Source organism: Melanerpes formicivorus, unplaced genomic scaffold (assembly GCF_026170545.1).
Source record: "Melanerpes formicivorus ecotype bairdi unplaced genomic scaffold, bMelFor1.0.p_v2 SCAF_19, whole genome shotgun sequence".
NCBI lineage: Eukaryota > Metazoa > Chordata > Aves > Piciformes > Picidae > Melanerpes > Melanerpes formicivorus.
In genome coordinates, this window is record NW_027142371.1 from 2,710,109 (window position 1) to 2,734,663 (window position 24,555).

General features: G+C 44.2%; 1 protein-coding gene and 1 long non-coding RNA gene across 11 annotated transcripts in view; one reads left to right on the top strand and one right to left on the bottom strand.

Annotated features, from left to right (window-relative positions):
• ZMYND8 (zinc finger MYND-type containing 8) overlaps window positions 1-24,555 on the bottom strand; it is a 66,877-nt gene that overhangs the window by 21,391 nt on the left and 20,931 nt on the right. For 7 of the 10 annotated variants that reach the window (XM_068149826.1, XM_068149818.1, XM_068149825.1 and 4 more), the window contains 10 exons: window positions 21,552-21,622; window positions 13,638-13,786; window positions 9,071-9,289; window positions 8,098-8,211; window positions 6,843-6,935; window positions 5,140-5,227; window positions 4,507-4,562; window positions 3,849-3,926; window positions 2,369-2,484; window positions 1,252-1,733 (listed from right to left, as the gene is read on the bottom strand). In XM_068149826.1, the coding sequence (XP_068005927.1) occupies window positions 1,252-1,733; window positions 2,369-2,484; window positions 3,849-3,926; window positions 4,507-4,562; window positions 5,140-5,227; window positions 6,843-6,935; window positions 8,098-8,211; window positions 9,071-9,289; window positions 13,638-13,786; window positions 21,552-21,622 (1,466 nt within the window). Of the gene's footprint in view, window positions 1-1,251; window positions 1,734-2,368; window positions 2,485-3,848; window positions 3,927-4,506; window positions 4,563-5,139; window positions 5,228-6,842; window positions 6,936-8,097; window positions 8,212-9,070; window positions 9,290-13,637; window positions 13,787-21,551; window positions 21,623-23,701; window positions 23,840-24,555 lie in introns of those variants that run through there. The other 3 variants (XM_068149823.1, XM_068149824.1, XM_068149821.1) reach the window with 2 other exon arrangements.
• On the top strand, window positions 18,298-22,233 carry LOC137446833 (uncharacterized). The gene is made up of 3 exons (XR_010988722.1): window positions 18,298-18,431; window positions 21,694-21,840; window positions 21,934-22,233. It is a non-coding gene; the product is annotated as an uncharacterized lncRNA (long non-coding RNA).

Here is a 24,555-nt window from a genome sequence, read left to right on the forward strand (position 1 = left end):
TAGGAGGAGACTTAGTTTATGTTTATATATTTACCTTTCTTTATTATATTTATATTCCACTCTCTACTCATTTTAATAGCTACAACTATTTTCTGCTATTTAAACTGAAGGGGGCTGGCCACTTTCCAGGACTGTTTATTCCTTCTGACTGTGACACAAAGGTTTGTCAGCTTTCCTCTGTGCTACTGAAGTTAAACACATAGGGGGGTCTGAAACAGAATCACAGAATCGACAATGTTGGAAAAGACAGTATCACAGTATCACAGTATAACTATGGTTGGAAATGACCTCGAGGATCATTGAGTCCAACTTATGAACAAAGACGCCGTGACTAGACCATGGCACCAAGTGCCACGTCCAAACGCCTCCAGGGACGGTGACTCAACCACCTCCCTGGGCAGCCCGTTCCAATGACGAATGACTCGCTCGGTGAAGAACTTTCTCCTCACCTCGAGTCTAAACCTCCCCTGGCGCAGCTTGAGACTGTGTCCCCTTGTTCTGGTGCTGGTTGCCTGGGAGAAGAGACCAACCCCTTCCTGGCTACAACCACCTTTCAGGTAGTTGTAGAGGGCAATGAGGTCACCCCTGAGCCTCCTCTTCTCCAGGCTAAGACCTCAAAGATCATCAAGTCCAACCTGTCACCACAGACCTCATGACTACTAGACTAAGTGCCACATCCAATCCCCTCTTGAACACTTCCAGGGATGGTGACTCCACCACCTCCCTGGCCAGCACATTCCAATGGCTACCAACTCTCTCTGGGAAGAACTTTCTCCTCACCTCCAGCCTAAACTTCCCCTGGTGCAGCTTGAAACTGTACCCTCTTGTTCTGTCACAGGTTGCTGGTAGAAGAGACCAACCGCCTCCTGGCTACAACCTCCCTTCAGGTAGTTGTAGACAGCAGCAAGGTCTCCCCTGAGCCTACTCTTCTCCAGGCTAAACAATCCCAGCTCCTTCAACCTCTCCTCACAGGGCTGTGCTCGAGGTCCTCTCCCCAGCCTTGTTGCCCTTCTCTGGATACTTTCAAGAGTCTCAATGTCCTTCTTAAATTGAGGAGTCCAGAACTGGACACAGTACTCAAGGTGTGGCCTAACCAGTGCTGAGTACAGGGGCACAATGACAAGTATCTTGGCAGTACTCTGAAACATCGCCACGGGTGGCAATACAGCCTGCTCGGAAAAAGCGCACGAGACCAAACCAGGGGATGAACCAAATGCCAAGTCCTGCAGCCCCCCCTCGTTTGGTTTTTACCTGTGTTTTTCTCAATAAAGTCCATGGATTCTTCACTGGCACTAAAATGACTGGAAGTTGCTTTTTTCTCAGCATCCTGCTCAACGTCGGAGCCTGTGTGAACGGAGGAGTTTGTACTCATGGGTGACCGCGGCATGTCTGTTAAGGAAATCCTACGCCCGGTACCGCTGCTCAGCATGGACTTGCTCATGAGAATCTTGGGTGATGCTGTCATGTCAAAGTTGAGCTTGATTTTCTCTTGTTTGTCTGTCTTTGCAGTTCCAGCGGTTGGGTTTGCAGGGTCCAACAACATCTGGTACTGGTTGTTGGGAGTGTAGGGTGTCCGGAAAGGGGCGTAGTTAAACACTCCAAATTTTCTACGGATGTTGTCCACATAAACCTCCATCTCTTGCATTGCACTATTGAAGATGCTCTTAGTCTTTTTCACAGAAAAAGGAATTTCTTTAGACATGAGGTAGCAATTATTTATTGGAACCCAGGCCCTAGGTGTAAAACAGAGAAACAGAAGGTAACAGAAGCGTGTTTCAGGCTGGCGATTGCTGCTGCCAGCTCTTGTGTGCACACAGATTTATTTTAGCCTAACCATGATGACAGGCACAGTTCAGACTGTTCCAAAGGACCATCTCTGCCTGCCTTTCTTTAGCCTTGTCATAAAGATATGCACAGCTGAGTTCATCCCTAAGGACCATCTCTGCCTTCCTCTTTCAACAAGCCTAATTTTGCTAAGCAAGTTGATTGCATGCCTTAGCTTATTGATAGCTTATTCCACTCTTCCCAGCAAGACAGAAAACATGAGTAAGAACTGATGAAATAAGCAAAACACTCCTAATTAGAGCAGTCTCTGTAAATTCATTGGCCTCTTCCACCTCTAAGAAGTACAGTCTCTGCAGCACAGGAATGAACTTGCTACTCACCAAGACCAGTTGTGCATTAATCTTGCAAACACAACTTACATTCTACTACCAACATTCAAGAAACTGAAACTGTAAATGCTGCAGCAGTCTGTAACTGATGAGAGCCAAGGTTCAAATTACAAGACCTACAAAGTCTGAGAGCACAAACTTACAACAAGAGTTTTTAAAGTATAGCCACAGACATCCCATGCTTCAACTCCCACCTGTCGTGCTGGCCAAAGAAACGGGCATCGACTTGGCCGTCTTTATCCCGCAGTGCTTTAGCAGGCCAGAATGGAAAGCCTTTGAGTTTAGCCCAGACCAAAGGGTGGGGATTGCTCTAGGGGAAGAGGTAAAATGCACAGTAAGAAAACAGAAGCAGGATTACCTTTAAATCTGATAACAGACATGAGTGTTTTTCCCCTTGTGTGTATTATTTAGATTCAGTAAGGATCCAGCGTGCACAAGACACTTGCCAAGTACAAGCTGCCATTTCGCTACACCTGTGATAGACACAGCACAAATCTTGAGGGGGAAAAAGCCAATTAACCAGAAATCCCCACAGAAACTCCCAAGTGTCTGAGTTAAAGACATTGGAACTGCACTTTTTTTATTAATGCAATTGTTATTAGCCCTCTTCAGATGTTCCTTTCTGAAGCTGTTGGGAGTGAGCCCTGAGGAGGCCACAAAGATGATCCAAAGGCTGGAGCACCTCTGCTATGAGGAGAGGCTGAGGAGCTGGGGTTGTTCAGCCTGGAAAAGAGAAGACTCCAAGGGAACCTTAGAGCTGCCTTCCAGTACCTGAAGGAATCCTACAGGAAGGCTGCAGAGGGACTTTTCATCAGGGTGTCTACAGACAGGACAAGGGGGAAGGGCTTGAAGCTGAGGGAGATCAGGGTTAGACTGGAGCTTAGGACCAAGTTCTTCAGTACAAGGATGGTGAGACTCTGGAATAGGCTGCCCAGGGAGGTTGTGGATGCCTCCTGCCTGAGGGTGTTCAAGGCCAGGCTGGATGAAGCCTTGAGTAGCCAAGTCTAGTTGAGAGGTATCCCTGCCCATGCCTGGGGAGGTTGGAAGAGAGGATCTCTGAGGTCCCTTCCAACCTGAGCCATTCTGTGATTCTTTGAAATATGCAGCATAACATAACTCAGACTAGGGCAAACCTTTCAAATTCTCTAATTTTCATGCAAGTCCAAGGGAGAGCCTGGGTCATGCACTTCTACTTCAGAGTTCTAAGTAATCTTCCCCCAAGTTTGGTGCAGTATTAAACAAAAAACCAGGAAAGAGACAACCCATTACTTGGTCCTGAAGAAAAATCAAGTCTGAACTCTGAGATCCATGCCTGCAGAAAGAGCCATATAGACTTCAGAAATCTTCCCCTGAGTGCAGGCACAGATGACCCAGGAGCAGGTATCTTGTATTTGATGGTAGAGACCTTGTGACCTGATTGCTGCCACCCTTTACAGTCATTTCTGACTGAACCAATCCTTTTGGGAGACCATGCAACCTCACAGCTCGACATCCTGAGAGGGTCTGACTTCACAAAGAGCACAATGGGCAAGCACAAACTCCTTGGCAAACTACAGCAGCTTTTCTTGGCTTAGTAACCAAAAACCAAAAAACAATGGGGGGGATAACAAACAGCAGTGAAACAAGAAGTGCTAGTTTAATGTATTAGCTGGCCCACCAAACCCCTTCACTTACACAAGGCTCACAAAACCAATTCTCTCGTTTTTGGCAAGCAGCTAAATAACATTCCGGACATACTTCAATTTCATTCATCTGAAAAGAAAAAGCAAAGACTTACTGCAGAGCTCAAACAAGAGTCCCAAGTGTGAGCAGGATTGTTATGACATCCTGTCTACTTTGCTACCATCATTGCCCCACAAATCTGTGGTCAGAAATCAACATTTCTTCGGTGGCCAAGACGGCCAGCAGTGTCCTGGCTCCTATCAGGAGCAGTGTGGCCACAGTTTTGCATTCATTCAGAGGAACTTAATATTATCACAGCAAAAGAACCACCAAAAAAATGCATCTCTGAATCAGAGGTGGGTCGCTTTTTCCAAACCCAGAGGTGTCTTTGTGCAGGATCCATGTGTCCATTTTCTTCTTTTCCCTCTCCATCCCCTATTGTAAGTCTTTAATCAAAGGCAGTGAATATCCTATGGGAGACAGACTTGCCGTGCCCTTGCAAACAAACCACGCTGCAGGCCAGAGAGATACATCTCCAACTATAAAAAGCCCACAAACAGGGAGCTCCAGAAAACACAGAGAGTGGAGAACACACCTTATTTCATCACCAATACATGAAATCCAACACTTCAAAAACAGCCAACAATGAAGATAATCGGGGCACTCATACCTCATGCTCACAGATTTTGATGATGACTTTTGCTGTTTGTGTCAATTTGTGATTTCCTGAGGAAACAATGAAATGCTTTAACCAAGGAAACTGGAATTCTAAAATCAACAGGGTTGACATTTAAAAATCAGCATTGAAGACAAAAGAGACCAGCTAGAGAGCCAATGTGAAACACAAAGCACATGCTTGCACTTTCCTCCTCGCTAGAGCAGTATTTCAGTGCTCCTTTCTGAAGCCTGTGGCAGCCTGCCCAACACTGACACATTCTCAGCGAGAGACTTGCTCTCTAGCTCTCCTATAAAGGCACTGCACAAGGCAAAACACTAACGCAACCTGGTGGTTGGAACCAGATGGATGGGGGTTGGTCCCTCCCAGCCCAACCCATTCCATGTTCTAACTTATTTGAAATGCTTTTAAGGTGCAGTGAGCAAGGGTAAGCACAGCTTGGATCTGCTCCTGCAGTTAGACGGATGCCAGTTGCTAAGAGAAATAAAATCTGTTGTGTTTAGGCACTCTGGTCACTATGGAAGATACTTGCAGCATTTGCCAACTAGAGGTCTACCAATGGCTCAGTGCCTTTGCCTGTTTCACAGTTTCATTGTTCCAGGACACAAGGGCCACGTGGATATTTACCCCCATTGTAAATAATGCAGTTGTGCAAAATCCATTTGGCGTCAGCCAAAAATGCTTCAGTGCAACCGTACATCTTCTTCTTAACATTCTGCAAAGGAAACATGGACAATGGATCAGGAAACATGAGTGCAAGAAAGCTGAAAGCCTCTCCTCACCCCCTGCTCTGCCCTTCTGAGGCCACTTCTGGAATATTGCATCTAGTTCTGGGCCCCTCCGTTCAAGGACCTCAGTGAACTGCTTGACAGAGTCCAGCACAGAGCCACAAAGGTGCGGAAGGCAGTGGAACAGCTCCCTGTGAGGATAGGATGAGGGACCTGGGGCTCTCTAGCCTGGAGCAGAGGAGTCCGAGGGGTGACTTCATCCATATTGATGAAGATGTGCAGGGCAGTGTGGGGAGGACAGAGCCAGGCTCTGCTCAGGGATGTCCAATGACAGGGCAAGGGGCAGTAGGAGCAAGCTGGAGCAGAGGAGGTTCCAGGGGAACAGAAGGGAAAACTTGGACACTGTGAGGGTGACAAGAGCCATGGAGCAGGCTGCCCAGAAGGGTTGTGGAGTCATCTTCTCTTGAGTATAGAAAATATGCCTGGATGCATTCCTGACCCACTCTAGGTGATCCTGCTCTGGCAGGGCAATTGGACTAAATGATGTTTTGAGATCCCATCCAACCCCTAACATTCTGTGGTTCTGTGATTGTTTCCCATCAGCCACACAACAAACCTGCCTACTGAGCTACTGTAAGACTTGGGATTCTAAAGACTTTTCTATCTGCTAAAGCCAGTGTCTTCTGACTTCCCTGAAAATGTGCTGTCCAAATTAAATAAAGAATTATCCAACAAACATGTTCAGTGTCAATTTCCTGACAAGGTATTCCATTCCATGGCTCTGTAGAAAACTAAGTCCTTGATTTCTCCTACTGACAGAGTTTTGCACCACAGAACTTCTATTTTTTTCATTTTTCTAAGACTCAGGAAGACCTACTGCTCACAGCACATAAGAGAGTGTGCTTGATTTTCCTGTCCACCCATTGAGTACAGTAATTAGATGAGCTAAAATCAGTCAGGTGGTTGTGTCCCACCTTTACTGCACAAAGGCATCAGCCTCCACTGTAAAGACCCAGAGAATGAAAATGTTCTGTCTTCACCAGGTCCTAGCAGAACAAAGCTCTGCAATGCCTCACTCTCCACTAAGTGATGGAGAAAGGAGAGCTTTATGATTTGAAATCTTCAGATTACTGCTGAACAAAAGTCCCATTGTCCACCTCTTGACTGTCTTTTTTCTGTTACACTCAGATGAAGTGGAGATCACAGGATTTGTGGAATGCTCAGTAAAAGCAGTCTGGAATGAGCCCTGGATAGCCACTCAAATGGACATGATAACCAAATGCCAGCTCTGGTTAATGAATACTCCCCAGAGGATCACTCCTGCAATTGGATGGATTGCTTCAGGAAGCCACCAGGGTAAGCTTGGCTCCTTCACACTGCTTTTCCTGAGCATTTGTTTCTAGCTCAGACAAAACAATGGATGTGTGCAGTTGGCAAGTGGTTCTTTTTGAGCTGCAATTGAACTGGCATTTATAATAACAATGACCAAAAAAACCCCACCACAGTAATTCCAAGCAACCACTCTCCCCCTCCCATCAAACACTTCGGAAATCTTACTGAGAGCAAACTGGAGGAGTCCTCCTCCAATAGCTGCATACAAACCTTCTCTAATGTACAAAGGTCCATTGGATGAAAGATATATTCTGCATAATCTGGGTGTTGATCCAGTGAAACTGGCTTTTGAAATGGCTCTGTCTGTTGGGAAAGAAAAAAGTCATATCAAAACCCACACCTCTTATTCCTCCTGAGCAGTCACATCAATGACACCTCACATCTGCCTCCTAATGCCAATCCCAGCTGTGAAAAGTGAAGTCATAAAGTATGTGCAGGCGAAGAGGAATTAAAAGGTCTCATTTAACTGATTTTTTTCATGTGCTAAAAGTAACACATTTCAAAGACCAGGGGCACTGTAAAGTGCACTGTCATTTTTTACAGTAGGGCTGTGTGGGGAGTATCAGATGAGGCTCAACAGGTATTCTTTAGCAGAATATAGGCACTGAATTTAAGATTCCCTGGCCTCACAAATGTTTCTTTTTCAGACTCTCACCACAATCCTAACTTTCAGAACACTGGTGGCTGGGTAATGCATATGCAGTCACACTTTTATCCCTGGGACTCTGCACTGGATCTGCTAAGGTGGAAAGGCAGCAGTTCCTGGAACATAACCAACTGCAGTGTGCAGGTACCAAAACAACAGGTTGTTAGAGAAGTGCCTACAGGAAATCTTTCAATAGCACTCACTAAACATTAGCTTTCTAACCACACTTTCAAAACACTTTGTGAATTCAATATAAACAGATCCTGACACTTTGCTACTGAAAAGCAGCACTTGCAAGCTTCTAATGGCTCCATCTAATAGGATAATATTTACCACTCCGGGGTAAAAGGATTCTAAGAGCCAAAACCTGTCAGTACCTCAGAAGAATATTCCCAGAAATGACCTCTGTTCTGCTGAAGTACTCAGAGAGAGCTCAGAGCTGCAGAGAGCCCATGACTCTGCACAGCTGACTTTGCCAACAGATTTTCTTGTAACACTGCAGGCATAGAGACACCACCCCTACCCCTCCGATGACAAGAGGAGATCAGACAGCCCTTGTTATTCACCACATCACATTCTGATTTGCTGCTACCCTCACACACGTGAAAACCAGGCAAAGCTTGCCTGGTGAACTAATCTGTCTGCACTAGACAGGTGGCAGACAGCACAGAAGCTGTCACACACAATCTGATAAAATAAACTAGGTTCATAAGCCAGGAAAGGAAGCAAAGCTCAGGATTATGGCAAACATATGATCCAAGCACTGAAAAACAAACCCAAACCCAACAACAAAGCCAAAGAAAACAGCCAACTTCTTACCCCTGGCTGTTTCATTTTCTGTAGTGCAAACTTCAGTAAGTATGATAGCTGTTCTATGGTGAGCATTGTCATAGCTTTACTCTGTGTTTCTATGCATTCTGCAACTGTGATTTTCTGAAAGTTAAGATCAAAGAGGAGTTTGTCAACAAACATTTCCAGGCAAGTTCTTCTCCACTGAAACATTCTGGCATTCAAATGGAAAACAGTAACAACCTTCTTAGAAACTAAGTATGCTGATGAGTAGGTTAATAAAAAAAACAAAACCCAAACCACAAACAAACAAACCCAACCCCCCAAAAAAAACAACAACAAACCAAACAAAAAACCAACCCCAAAAGCAAAAGCCCAGCCAATTCTCCATCATCTTGAAGAGCATGCACAGTACAGCTATGAATGCACAAAATTCCCAAACACAAGGCAATGTGAACAAGTGAGAAGGCCCCCTGGGCTCAAATACAATGAATGATCAAGGGAAAAGACACAATAAATCAATTTGCTTTCAATAAAGATTCTCTGATGCCAAGTATTCCCACCCCAGGAATGATTAAACCCTTCCTCAGCCTTGCATGAACACCCAGGTGTTTGTGTAGTCCCTACAGTGCAGGTTTTTTTCTGCACTGCTGCAGAGATGATCAGCACACCAGTAGAAGCACAAATTATATCAGGCAGAACTGCAGAATGTTTCCATTATTAGTGATGACTGATGAAGAGATCACTCTTTGAAACAGTGCCTTCATCAGTGATGGAAACACAAAGGAAGCTGCAGGCTCGTGGTAGGAAGGCAAACACACTGCAGGCACACACAGAAGCCATGGTGAAGCAGCAGTGGCTGCCTCCTCTTCTCTGCACAGGCTTTTCTGGTAGCTTTACCAAAAGGCAATATAGGAATAAGCCAGAAACATTTGAGAATGCAAAAAAAAGCTGCTTTGAGCTCACAGACAAGAGAGAAATCCACTCCTTGTAGCCAACTAACCTCACATTCTGGGCAAAACCAATCCCCCTCTGGTTCCGCCGTCAGTTTCAGACACTTAGCATGATAAACCCGAGGGCAGAGCTCACAGCAGAGGACTTGGCCTTCCCGATGACAAACCCAGCAATAGAAATCATTCCGTCCATCCTGCGGTACAACATCAACAGGGTCTGTGGTGAGTGGCTGCTTCATATAGTAAAACGGACCATGTCTTAGTTCTGACTGAAATGTAGGCAAGAGAAACAGGTTTGGTTTCAAAACAAATCTGCATTTTTTCCAATAATCACATTCATCACATACAAGCAAACAGCAGTGCACAGAGTCTGACGAACATTGATGCAAGCACAGTATCTTAGTCATTGCACAACACCACCCCTCAAGAAGCTGCCTTCTGATTCAGAGGTCGACTGCCAGTTTGCACTCAAGACTGAAAAATACAGTTTGGTGGCAAGTGAGGGCACTGAGCGTGAGCCATGCAATCCAACACAAGGCAGTAAAACTCCTGGTCTTCAGGAAAGAAGTGTTGCTACAGAAGCTAGCAGGTCCTCTAAAATCGGAACTCCATGGGGCTGTGCAAGCTAAGTACTCAGACATTTAGTGGCAGCTAAACTTGGGCCAACCGAAGAAGTTAGTCCTGGAAGAAGAAGTTGAACACCACACAAATCTGTTCACGACTCTGTACAATAAAGCAAGCATTCATTTTGATTCATAAGGCAAACTGTAGAGTAGGACAGCAAAGGAGCAAATCCTGAACAGCCACCTCTGCTGTGGGAGCGGGAGCACTGGCAGAGATTTCATTCATCCCTTCAGTGCATATCAGAATTTCAAACTCACGGTCTCCACTGGTTTGCCTGCACTAGAAAGTGCTGCTCACTTTGGGAACTGCATGGACTACTCTTCCACCAGCTCAAAGAGGACACAGATGATGGCAAAGCTTCTGCAGCTCTGAAGAGCTGCTAACGTTCATTGGAAAGCTACCTTCTACTTCTTAATGACAAGGGAACTGCTGCTTGCTTTTTGGCATTAATTACAGCTGTGGTTTGCTGAGGAGAGCACGGAGGGAAACACTCTTTTAAGCAGTTTATTTACTGTGACTTCTTTTGCTTGATGTTAAACCATCTGTTCATGACATTACTTGGAACAATCCAAGGGCTCACAGTGTGCAGAACCATTTTGTTTGGCTCCCTGGCAATTCTGCAGTCATCCTACATCATTTATACCTCTGCAAGTTCTTAGACCCTTGAGCTGCCACACACCCATGTGACTCAGAACAGCTCAACCACCTGCATGTTCCATACCTCTGCAGCATCCTCTATAAAATTAGTCACAAAGGGCATAAATTAATGTCACCAGAAACCTCCAGCATGCCAGCTTGGGCTACATTTCTGGTGATAAAGGGCAAAGTCTAATTATATGCACAGAGGACCTCCAGGGTCAAATTAGTAGACACAGAGTGCCCAAGCAGCTGAAGATGTATGTCCAAAGATACACCATTAGAGACATCACCTGCAATTACAGTATCACAGTATCGCTAAGACAATTACCTAGCACTGTGTGAGATTTCAAGCAAAGGAAGGGTGCTTCCCACAAACATTCCCAAAGCACTCTGCTACCTAAAATTTCATTCCATTTTCTGTTACTGTTGGTGGTTTTCCTTTTGCACTCTACAGATGATACAGCAACTAAAAAGGTACTTGGTTCCCACCACAGAAATGGCCAAAGGGTTATTTCTGGACTGTCTCTGTATGGATATTCAATGACAAGACTTTCAGAGGAAGGTTCTAAGAGATCCTGTGGAATAAGAGCAAGAGCATAAGGCTAGAGCTGCATTTCACATGTGCTGCTACTGCAGTCATTCAAACAGGTAAAAAGGGATATGGAAACCCAGAGTGACAAAGGGAATGTTGCAATTCATTGTGCAGAGACACGGTTTGTGTGCTTCATTGGCACCACAGCTAGGAGACCAATATCTCAACGGTGAATGTGAAAATGCAGCTATGAGGCATTTCCTCAACTGCAGACAAAGGACATTACCAAAGGAATTTAACAGATATTCTGACTCAGAAGTGGGTATAAGCAGTACATCCACACTAACTTCCTACCAGTCAAAGACACTGACAAACGAAACCCTGTGCAACTATTCCATGGCAATCAGCTCTTAACAACCAAACTGAAGAAGTCTATTTTTTGCTAGACCATGAGAAGAATTTGTTTTCTGTTCAAGGATGCTGAAGACAAAGAGGTTCTGAGACTCAAAAAATCCAGGCAGAAAACCCTACAGGACTGAAAATGAATGACTCAGCCGCACCAGAGGATATCTGCACTTGTTATAATCAAAGTAAGATAGGTTAAGAGTTGACACTTTGTTCAGAAAGCAAAGCTTTGTTTCCTCAACAGTTTCACTACTAGCCAATTCAACCTCTAACAGGTGGCAGTTTGCTTTATGTTAAAGTAATTAAGATCTGTAGTATGATACAGAAAACTGAAATAAAAACCAACAGTATTGGAGTGCTGGTTTGGGGAGAAAGAGATCGCTCTTCCTATTCAGTTTAAATCCATATTGAAGGTAGTAATAAATGAGCTGATTAATTAAATTGCATTAGAACTGACCAATTATGTGTCCAAAGTTCATGTTTTTTACCCTGGTTTAGCTACATTCTGCAATTCCATCATTCCTTGCTTGTATTTCAATACTTTAACAACCTGTTGGTCCCATTCTGAAGACTTGTTCCTGCATCCACAACTTGTGATACGAAGCTTCATGCAACTGTAACTTCAGTAACAGTTCTTGAAATGCTCAAATATTTCACTTCATGATGTAGAATGTTGAGATAGAGGTTTCTAGTGATGCTGTCACACCTCCAAATGGATTTATCAGCCAATGGGAACCACAGCTCTTGCCTACATTATAACTGAAATTCAGCCTGAGAGCAGAAGAAATATCTGCATGCTTAGCTCCCATCTGTTCTGCAGTAAATGAACCTTTAACTCCTGCTACCACAGAGGGCAGAGGTTTGCACCTACTTTAGAAACAATAACCTCCAGGCATGCCCATTTCAAACTGGACACACAAGACGAGGGTAAATTGAAAGCAACTTGCAAAAGCTAAACAAAACTAAACAGGTTCTATTTTCTTGCCAAATTGTAACCATCACTGCAAAACAAGCAAGCCTGACTGCTTCTCTTCATTAGATAGACAGCTTTTATTCTAGCCTTTAGTATTTCAGGTCTGAGATACCTGGAAAACAGAAAAGGATTTATCGAGGGGAAGGTATCAAGTTCCGCAACTGCAGTTGTGCTTTCACATCTCTTTTTCAAATGGAAATTAACACCCTAAGGCTCAATTCCCAGTTTGTAAAACCACCTCTACACTGCACAGTCAGAAGCTCAGACTTCAGTGGGCCAGCACCTCCCCACTAAAACATCCAGGATGCAGAAGAATGTATACAGCCTACAGTGAAGCTCACCAAAAGCCGAAGTGACCACATTAAAGCAGTGCAAGCATGCCTGCACATACTAGTACTACATGGGCCAATCATCCTTACATGAGATACACTGGACACTGTCACTGTTCTTTGGCAAGGTCTGGTTTAGTCACAGTCCTTGTTCCAGGACAACTGCAGCCATTAGGAATTCAACTTCCCTTCTTAAGCAGCAACATTGCACCGGGATAATATTTAATGTGGATATTCTTACATCAGTGCTTTAAAGCCTCACAATGTAACCCAGTGTTTCTATGATCCTGGCCAGAAACACTGACACATAAAAGCACTCTGAAAAGCACACAGGCATGTCATCATTAAATTAGATGAGGATTTCAGTAAGGCTAAAGGTTTCATGGAATCTCCTCCCAGATGATCTCCTCCCAGCATTTGCATCCAATACACTTCATGGAATTCTTTCACTTGGGTCATACAATGAATGAGAAACTGTCCAAGTCTTCTGCAGCCAAGTTTTTCTAAGGACTACACCAAACACTATCAATTCAGTATTCAGAAGACACTCAATGTTTTAAGCTTGAAGACTGAGAAGTACTGTCAGAATTAACTGGTCTGGTAGGACTCTACACTGACAGCAATTTCAAGGAAGAGAAGCAGATCTGGAGAGTACCAAGGACAGAGCTGGACTTTTGCTAAGAACTGGCAGTAAGGGCTGAACACAGATGAGAGCCTTCCACTGATGGAGCAGATCCTTCTTCAGCTAGAATGTCATGCCACTGAGCATTTATTTTTAATGGCTTTAATTAACAACTGCTATTAGTATTATTGTTATCATAGGCCTTCAAAAATCCTTTTGTTCAATATTGCATGGATCGGTTAAACATCTTCTTAGCTTTATGGAATCAAACCCCAAGACATGAGGTGCCCTTTCTCACACAGATGTAAAACAAAAAGAAAAGCACATCCAAATCCAATTTATGATGTCAACCCCTACAACCCCTGCACTCAAAAGTGAGCAGTCAGGTTTGAGCGTACCAAGAACGAAGCTTCCTAGAGAGAGCTCCTGATAGCTGTCTCTACACCCTTCCTTGTTTTATACTCCATCAAAACAAGACCATGACTTCTCTTACCTGCTCTTTATTGTTACTGTTCAATAGACCAGGTTTCTTTTTCTTTTTTATAGGACTTGTTGATGCATCTTGTGGTGAATGGCCATTAGAGGAATGTGGCGGGCTGGGAAATTTCCTTTTTTGTGCTGTGCGTTCAGCAGAGCCAGGATCTAAGAAACCAGACACAAACAACAGGGTTCAAAAGCGTGCACGGATGAAAAACACTCACAAAAGGTTCTGCTTTGTCATTCACACTCCTTCACTGCACAGAATAAAAATTCTCTACTGTCTTTCACCCCGTGGCTGACAAAACTGGAAGCACAGACATGCTAAGCAATGCCACTGTTAAGTGAACTCTCAATATTGTCACTTAGTGAAACAGCTTCTTTTTTTTTCCCCTTCTCCTTTTCCCACATCATTCTGACCAATCACCTCAGCTCCAATTTTAGTATCTTTTCAAGCACAACAACAATTATTTCTGTAGTTTAGCCGAGTGCTGTGCTAATTTATGGCATACACTTTCAAAACAGAGAAACAAGATTAACAGTTCTTGACAGCTTTGCTCATGGAATTGATATAAATATGTTCCCTCAAAGCCTTAGTCATCTGTAGAACCTGCTAAATTGGATTGGAAAGTGATAACATTAAGACAAGACTTCCAGTCAAGCAGCAACCCTTGACAGCAAGATGGAGCAACAAACAGAAAGCAGCATAACTCTTCAGTGTCTCTCAAGAGTCAGAGCTCTCAAGTTCAACCAAGCAAGTCACAGGAGCAATTTAAAAAGTCACAGCTTCCATCTATGCTTGAAGTTCCCATCTCAAGGAACTAAGCTGGCAGAAGGTGGCATGTGGTGGGATAAACGTCCTGAGCGGAGTGCTGCAATGGACGGCTACAAGCTCTTCGCAAGGGATATGCAGAGGAAGGAAAGGTGCTGGAGTAGCTCTGTATGTTAGGGACTGTTTGATTGTGCAGAACTCAACAACTGTGCTGGTGAGGTTGAGTGCTTCTGGGTAAGGATTGGGGAAAGGTCAACAAAGCTGTGATCCTGTTGGGAGTTTGGTACAGGCCACCCAACCAGGATGAGGAGGCTCAGGAGGCTCATTCTACAGACACTGGCAGAAGGCTCCAAATCACCAGCACTTGTGCTAATGGGGCACTGCTGGAAATACAACACAGCAGAGAAGAAACAATCTAAGAGGTTCCTGGAGTAAGTGGAAGAAGCCTTTCTGACACAGCTGGTAACTGAGCCTATCAGGGAGATGCCTCACTGGACCTACTGCTTACAAACGGGGAAGGACCTGGGGGGTGAGGTGGTGGTTGGAGGTCATCTAGGGCTTAGTGATTTCAAAAACTCCTTGAATTAGTGTACTTCCCTCCTATGGTTCCAGCCTGAGCATACAAAACACAAAATCTGACCTGAAATACATTAAGATAAAAACCACTCAAGCTGCATTTTGGGCGAGACCTTTTTAGCAGCAGTGCCCTGTTTAGAACACGCTGCCTCTGCTTCTTCCTTTGCTCTTCCATCTGTGTCAGCAGAGTTTGTGTACTTGAGCTGTGAACTAGATCCAGAAATGTATCCCTGTTAGACTAAGCTGTCAGGAGGAAAGTTAATTTTTAACCTGGATCACTTCCCCTACTGTAGTTTGACTCAATATTTGTTAGTTGAACAATGTGAAACAAATCCGAGAGGAAAGAAAAGATCCCATGGAAGCTGTGCAGTCACTTGGTGACTATGATGGTGACTGAGGAGGTGGATTCAAGTTCCTGCTCTGAAAAGGAACAGTGAGAATTTGTGTGATCTGTTCTATACTAAACAAATATCTTTTACAAGATGTTTAGTGAGCATGCAGTATCTCCCTTAGGAGAGTATCTCACCATGCCAGATTATTGCTCTCTACAACTACCTGAAGGGAGGTTGCAGACAGGCAGAGGCTGGTCTCTTCTCCCAGGCAACCAGCACCAGAACAAGAGGACACAGTCTCAAGCTGTGCCAGGGGAGGTTTAGGCTGGAGGTTAGGAAAAAGTTCTACACAGAGAGAGTGATTGCCCATTGGAATGGGCTGCCCGGGGAGGTGGTGAAGTCACCAGCATTGGAGGCATTCAGGAGGAGACTTGATAGGGTGCTTGGTTGCATGGTTTAGTTGATTAGGTGGTGTTGGATGATAGGTTGGACACAATGATTTTGAAGGTCTCTTCCAACCTGGTCTGGTCTGGTCTGGTCTATTCTATTCTATTCATGGGCTGCCCAGGGAGGTGGTGGAGTCACTGTCCCTGGAGGTGTTCAAGAGGGGATTGGATGTGGCACTTGGTGCAATGGTTTAGTTAGTCATGAGGTGCTGGGTGACAGGTTGGACTTGATGATCTTTGAGGTCTTTTCCAACCTTATTGATTTTATGATTATCCCCAGTTAGCAGACATCTCTGTTACCTCCTGCTGCTTCTACAAAGCTCCTGCCAGATACTTAGCAAGTCAGCCTGAATCAAACTTTTTAGATAACCATCAATTTGTGCACCCACCTTTTCTAACTGCAAAGGCAGGGATCACTGGCAGTTACTCAGCACTCAGAGGGTCAGTATGAAATGAAATGTTCTGTGTATGAAGTGAAGGGCAGGACAGGAAGAGAACAAATAACCATTCCATTGACAAACCAGTTGTACTAACAGATTCATTTGCCAAGCCACCTTACTCCACTTGTTTCACAAATTTTCAGTGTGTAATTTTGCTTTCTTAGCCATATTTCAAAATGGTGTTTCCAGTGCAACGGAAAAAAAACAGACACCTGAAAGCACCTTTTCACTTCTCATTAGAAGTTACCTGGGTTTCCATCACTGTGTTATGAATTGTTCTGTAACACCACTGGCACTGACAAAAAAACCCATGAGTGCTCCTGCAAGCCATCCACTGGGGAAGGAGCTAACCTGAGCTCCACCTGAAGTGTAAAACCCTCAGTCCAGTTTGCCATCCTGTGCCTGAAGGATTAGTAAACTCCTGCTCCCAGCAGCAGTCTAAACCATACTTAAATCCTCAAGCAACTTGATTTTACACCTCACAGTCCAGTTTCATGTGACAGCAATACAGGTTTCAGGTAGATGAACTCTGACAGGGACTTGATACAGTTCATCTTAAGGAAAAATCTAAACCCAAACAGAAGTGTGTTATTATTGGATAGCAGGGATCTTACCCTGCTGCACACACGGCACACAGCCATACCCTCTGTGCTCTATACACAGGTCAGGTGCTGCACTGCAAGCATTCAATAGGGACCATTGCTGAGTATTAAGTGAGGAGAGTCTTGTTCTTCTCCATGGAAGCAGGGGTCAACTCAGGAAATGTGTACAAGAGAAACATTTCCCTTGCTGTTCCCAGGACACTCAAATGTAATTCTTCCTGGTAAAAAAGTAACACCGAGAGGTCGTGCTGTAAGAACACAGCACAAACTGCTCAGCACCAATGACCTTACACCCTTTATGTTCTCCTTGTCATCCAGCTTCTTGGGGGTTTAATTTAAAAACTTGCTTAAGCTCAAAGCAATCAAAGTAATTCCAGACTAAAACCAAAATGGCATGGTGTCTGCATATGTATTTCTAAGCATCAATTACAGTTGCATTAGTTTCTCTACCAGTAAGGCTTTAATGAGAGCTGTTAGAACAGGCTTCAATTATTCATTTATATGGATTCCAGAAGTGTGAAGTCTCCCAGTTTATATTTATTATCCTGAATGGCTGCTAATGGATTTATGACTTTTGAATCCATTACCTATAATAGCAGAGCAAGCTTAATTATCTTCAAAACACTTAACAAAATCATGGATAAATCTGTTAGAACTTACACTCAACTCTGAGGCATTTTAACTTATGCCAGAACTTGAAAATGCTGCAGCTGCAATCACCCACTAAAGCCCTGTTTACATTCCAGAAACTTCAACTGATGCAACTAACCCAAGCCAGTTGCTTAATGTACTAACTAACAGAGGTTGTGTAAATCCTGATGAACTCCTACACTGCAGACTTACTCAAGCACAAGTAGACACTGTTACTTGTTTCTCCTTCGCAGGCCTTTGGGAGGTACAGAAAAAGTAACACTTCCCAACAATTTGGCCTGTAAGAGATGGAAATTGTTTATAGAGTCTGGCTGTAGGGAGCCTGCTGCCCCAAGGCACTCCCGAAGCGCCCCCCTGCTGATTACCAGGTTACAAGGGCTCTGTGCTGGAGATAAAAGCCTGGAGGTGCACTACTGTTCACTGGAGGGCTCTCAAATTACATTTCACGTTGGAATGAGAATCTCATCTTTATGTGATTAAATGCTTGGTATCCCTGCAAAGAAATCCGACACAGGATGTGCTATTATGAAGCTGCTACAAAGGATATAGTGCACATTCATAACTTCCAGACCTTTTACCACTGAGAGAAGCCCCTAACACCAAAGTTTTCAACACAAACCTGCAGCAGGGCAAAACCTGTAAAAGTCAGAATGCCGACTGTGAAGCTGTAGTGTCTCAATATGTGATGCTACGACAAGCCAAGACAATCTAATGACTAGTTGTCACTGGTGAGGGCATGTCTGCTCCTGGAAATTACATCCACCCAACTTCCCAGCAGCCTGACTCAGGGAGAGAAGCTGCTAGAAAACCACTTCTATATCCAAGTGCTTAACTGACTTGAAAGAGGACTGGCTAAGAGCTCCTTAGCTGATATATGGCTGATGATGGGAAGAAGAGAGTAAAAGAGCTCCTTTGGACAAGTCACAAGAGTAGCTGAAGCCTATGACACCTACATGTAAATTCATCCACCATGACAACTACCTGGTGGCAGGTAGGTAAAATAAGCTAGCAGAAAACTAAAAGGAGAACTCTTCCTAGGATGAAAAAAGCCCAGGGGAGAGTTCACTGCTGTCCAAAGAGAATGAGTATAAGTGAAGACAAAACGATGCTGAACCAAGTTAGTTATGCTGCTCTGGAACCACAATGTAGAAATACCCTGGAAAAAATCTCCAGAAGGCCTTGCAAGCCTCATGCTGAAATATTTCATAAACAAAGTTCAAAGGAGGCCATAGGGCTGGAGCAGCAATATAACTTCTGTCAGATGTGTGAATGGATTGTGTGCACAGAACAAAATATTGTAATAATCTAATCCACGGCTCTCTCATTTGCTAAACACCAACCCTTTGCTGACTCCATTTTATGATTGTGGACTTCTCTTTAAGCTCTCATTTCCCACTTCCAGTTCTCAGGTGCCTTCTGCCTTTTTGTTCTGATCAAGGGAGTGGTGTATTATAAAACCTTGTCATTAGTGAAGCAGCACACTGCTGCAGTGACTCTGCTCCAGATGCCTGTCCCCACAAGGTTTTGCAGACAGGCACTTTTGTAACAGCAGGGTTGATCAGTTCATGATTCAGACAAAGACTAATACTACCAAAAATGACCGATTTTCTGCTAGGTCAGCTGTCTGATACAGCTTACTATGCAACAGCAGAAGCAGCAGTGCCAACCTAAGGAGAAGGGCAGAAAAATGTAGCTGAAGAGCAGTGCGTAGGACCGCACAGCTTTGACCAAAGCTGTAGCTCACTCTTACATACCACATTCTAAAGCCTACGGCAGAAGTGACATCAAGGGGGTTAAGCTTCAGATCCATTACAGCCTAAATGCTTGCAGGCAGAGCTCTCTACCTCCTGCACCCAGCTGGCATATTCCTACCCTCTCTCTTACACCACTTCTGGCAGTCTACCAAGCCATTACAGCACACTAAGCTAGCAGAACACTATTCATGTTTTATGGTTCAGTTCGTTTCCTGCCAGCTTAGGTATGGAAGGAAGTGGCTAAAACTGCTGCACCAAGTAGTCTGACCAGCTTAGGGTGCTTTGAAAACACCACCTCACTCAAGCCAGTTCAAAGGCTGTGCTAGCACCCTTGTTACAGATTAAACAATGCATGTTTCAGTTTAGTTTACACTGAACTGGAATTGATCCATAACAATTAAACTGTGGATACCAAAACAAGAATGCTCATGAAGACATCTGCATCAGGCTAATTGGTTTTAAAGCAACAGGTTTGAGGCATGGCATCACATGAGCTGCACAAACTGCAGCAGAGCAGGCTGGGTTACAACCTTGCAGAGTATTAGCTTCTCAGGACATGTGTGAAGTTATGCAATACCACCAACTGAAGTCCTACACAGGATTCCAGACCATCAAAACCCCCCAAAAAACCCAACAAGAGTTGCATGCTTCCCTTCAGGGCTTCCCTACACAGGCTCCACTTCCTCATCTGCATCCTTTCTAAGGACACAAAGCAAAACTCTGAAGGAGATTAAGGGCTCCAGAGGAAACGGTGTTGCCACTATCCCCGCAGTTTAGAAGCTTGCTGCTATTTTCTGCCTCACGCTGAGCGTAACAACGGTTTTTAAACTCTGATTTGTGACTTCTCTGCTGCAGAAACACTCCACCAGAGAAACTTGCCTAAATCCAAGTAACAGAAGGCCAAAGTGATTAATTTTAGCAGGCCTATAATATGGCCAGCTCTGGCAAATTACATTTATGATCCTTCTACTTCCCACGCAAACCTGCAAATCTAACTGCAAGGAACTCCTACTGCTAATTCCTAGATTAGGTTGGGAAAGCAAGATGGCTGGGATCTGACAAGTGCCACAAAGGAAGTAACTGGGGGAGGGATCTGAGGCTAGGAGCTATCCCCACTCAGCAGCCACCATTAAAGCAACAAATACCCAGTTTACTTTCTGCTGGCTTAGAAAAGTGAAATACAGAGATAAGCAAACATTGAAAGCTGTCCAGTGATGGAGCCTAGAAGCAGCGAAGGGAGAAAGCACAGGAAAAAGGAGCAAGAGGAGCAAATTAAACTCTTGTGAGCTGTCAGATCACAGGTACAACCTCATCTTACCACACCAGGAGAAATTAAACAAGAAATTCACTATCTGTCAGGACAAATAAGACCTAAATGCAATTTTGTAACCATGTTGTCTACCCAAGCTACCACATTAAAACCCAAGGAAGTGCAGATTATCTGTGCCACATTCTCAGGACAATTACACCTGCACATGAGAGCTAACCAGACTTTGGCCCCTATAGTAGAAGGGTAAGTATGTGCCAGAATTCAGAAAGGATGGAAGTAACCATTGGCTCCATTCTACATAAATGGCTTTCAAGTAAGCTTAGCTGTGAAGTCAGCTGCAGCACAACAGGAGCTGGACAGGCAGCTGGCAGCCAGTTACAATGAACTGGAGCAAACAGCTGTGTGCAGGTACTCTGACTAAAGAGCATTTCTGTCTCCCCACTCCAAATGACAGTGGGAACAGTTACACTGATAAGAGATGGTTGCATATTTGGCTTGCTCTGTACTGGGAGACAACATCATCTGCCTGAACTTAATCCAGAAGGAAAACTCCAGAATCCAGAAATTCTCAGTCACTTGCAACTCCACTACCAAGTTGAACTTAGGTCAGGAATGGGCAGACACATGTCCATGAAATCCATATTGCTCAAGAGACCAATTTTTGTGGAACCAGAAATGTTGCTGTGCTTTCCTATCCTTAGGAAAATGAGGATTTGTTACTACAGGAAACATCACCTGACTGTATTATTTACTACTGCTGTTTTCTCCTGCCCTGCAAATCTAGAAGGACTTTAAAGGAAGCAGTGATAAGTGAGAGAATACAAGAGGCTGGTGCTTTTTCACAATTTAAACTAAGCTGGTTATTCATTAACCAGAAATAACAACAATGTGAGGGGGGTGGGGTGGAGGTATGGCATATAAAGAAAAGCAGGCAAAACCAGAACCACTTTCCAACAGCCAACAGTCACTGCAGAGAAGTACAACAGCCTCTCTTCGTGAGCAGCTTCGGGGTAGACTGCACAGCTTCACTGTCTTGGTGTACAAATATCTCTGTGTTGTAGAACACAGATGAAATATTCCTTCTTACCTTTGGATCGAGTGGAGATATCCATCCCCTCCACCACCTCCTGCTCTGCCTTTATTTCCTCTTCAGCCAAGCTGCAGGATTCAAAGAGGTGAATTAGAACAGTTACAGACTGCATTATTCCCATGTCTACCCTCATGTACAGCAGGTCAACATAAAACTGCCAGACACAACTACATTGAACATTTCTGATGAGAGGAGAGGTCTGCAGTTTGCCAGGGCACTCATCAACCAAAACATGTGGAGAAACATCCCAGGCACACACACCTGCTGCATGCTACCAATTACACAGGTAACAGCTCCACTAATGCCAATCCTGGGCCCTGTACTGAAGGTTATCTATAAATTGCATGTGACAGACTAATAGCAACTCTCTTCCTTGTAGCTCTTGTGTGGACAGATGCCTGCTAACATTTAAACATTCACCAGCAGCAGTGAAACAGATCAGCTCAACTAAGACATTCAAGCAAGACAGAAGAGCTTGCAAAATTAGAAGACAAAATGGAACTTTAAATATTAAATAATCTCAAGGATTTTTGAACCAGACCACAAAAAAAGAAAACTGAGTATTTATCATTTATTGGCATTACAATTCCACCAATTACTACTGACTATAATAAAGAGCAACCAGAACAGAGTTGTTACTATTGTTCAACCATTCAGTCTTATGCAGTTTTCATTTACTTCAGGCAGCATTAAATGATTAAGTAGATAAACTATACCTGACCTGCTGATATTCTACTTTCTCACAGTGATGCCATTCAATGAATTTGACTGGTTAAGTCAGTTTGGGAAGGAGGGTGGAAGGGAAGGGAAAAGAGAACTAGGATGAATATTGAGCTATAGACCAGTTTTAGAGATTTGACTACTGTAGATGAAAGACAAAAGAAAAAATAGGATGTTGTGGCAAGGCAAATTCAGAATGAGAGACAAATGAGGTCATGGTGCCTGAAGCAGGTATCCCAGTTGTCCATTCATACCAGCAGTGCACAAAGCCAAGCAGGACAGAGATCTTCACCTCAGGAGTGACCATTTACTGTCTAGACCACTCCTGTCAGCTGATACCAGTTTACAATGACATGGCAGACCACGAACTAGTGCTCCTGAGGAGTGGACTAAGATCCATTCAGCCACTCCAGCACTAAGAACACCTAGTTCTACCAGAGGCCAAGAGAACAGCTAGAGACCTTTGCTTTAGCCACAGTGGTTAACTCTGCCTGAGACAGCTAATCAGAGCTGGTAAACACCCCTGAGGACTTGGTTACATTTCTGTCCAAGAAACTCTTCAGCCTGACAGTTCATGTTAGCAGGAGCTGTGCTACTCGTGTAAGTTCAAACAGCTTCCTACACAAAGTAAAGCTAATTGTAATCAACTATCAGCTACCAAGGGGTTATGCTGCAATTCCTATCACACTTTTAAACAGGGCAGTTAAAGCAGTAAAAATCTTAAATACAAATTAACTGAAGTCAGTGTATGGAAGACCCAAAGCTGGGAAGATCCACAAACTGCAGGAATCATTTGCTCTACTTGTCATTTGTACATAGCAACAACTCCCAAAGCAAGCTCTTTAGACCACTGTAGAGGAGTTCTGCTCCACCAGTACCCAGTCTCCCAGCTTGTGGACTATGCTGCTCATTCCAGTGGCAAGGAAAAGCAGCCACGTGACCAGAAATATGGGCAACGCGTAGCACAGCTGACCCTGGCACAATGCTTCCCAGCTTTATTTTGCATGGGCAGATTAAATGCATAACATAGCTGACCCTACCCCAGTGCTCTCCAATTTACTATGCATGGGCAGATCAATTATACTGCACATTTGTTACACCCTTTCCCAGAGGGCCTCCAGCAAAGAGGAGCTGGCGGCATGTTGCAGACACCAAAACATTTCATGCACCACTTGCCTCTGCCCATTCTCTTTTCTAAGCAAAGGGAAGGGATGGGCTCACAGGATGGGTTCATTGTTCTCTTCCAGTGTTGCACTGGCTTTTCCTTCCCCTCCACCCTTATAAAATCCTATTTCAGTATCACCAAACTGTAACAAACCCCACATTTAAAAACATCATGTACACAGGATTAATAATGCACTCAGGTAACTATAGAATAATCCACACTAATTCTGTCAAGAGTGAAGTAATTTGGCAGCACACATTACCTGGGTTTAAAACACAGATCCAGTTTCAGTCACAGGCTAGGTCACACAAGTCTTTAGGAGACTCAGGTTGAAGCCTTAAGATCATTTTACACAGGCTGCTACTAAGAGGAATGGTTTTCCCCCACCCATGACTTCATGTTCCAGGGAGCATGTTCATTTTAACTGGCTCTGCTCTGTGATCTAGCTTGCTGTGCAGTGGGATGTGCAGAGAGGAAATGGGAGTGTACCACATGTGGGGAAGGGGGGGGAGAGGGCAATACCCTTCCAGCAGCAGCTCCCATTTAAGTTCTATTAAAGCAATCACAACATTCCAGAGCTCCAAATCTATCTGGTGCATTTTGTTCAAATCAGGACCTCAGGGCAAGGCGATCCAAGAAAGATAAAGCCACTGCTACAAGTCAGTGGGACAAGAATCCGAGCTGTGCAGGAATCCTGGCTGAGAAATGGGTGTGAGAGATCAGCACAGCAACAGTAACAGCAACTGTTCCTGCATCCCTGACACCAGTATCAGGGGAAGTTACAGAGCCGACTGAGGATGCTCGGAGCCTGTGGGCCCAAACCTAGCGCTGCAGGGGTGTTCCTGGTCACCACTCCTACCTCCTGTGTAGCAGACGAGGTTTCTTCAGTTCTAAATCTGTCCCACCCCATCTCATGATCTTAATTTGGAAAATTCAGCCTGTATCCTCCAGCACCTTTTGGAGTGTTCTTTCAAGACATCTACAGAGCACAAGAAAACCACTCTTCATAAGCACTTCCAAGATGAACCAAGTGTCTTGACCCATCTCTGCTACACCACACACAAGATGCCTAAAGTCAGCTCTCCCAGAGATGTGAAGTATAAATGAGCACTCACA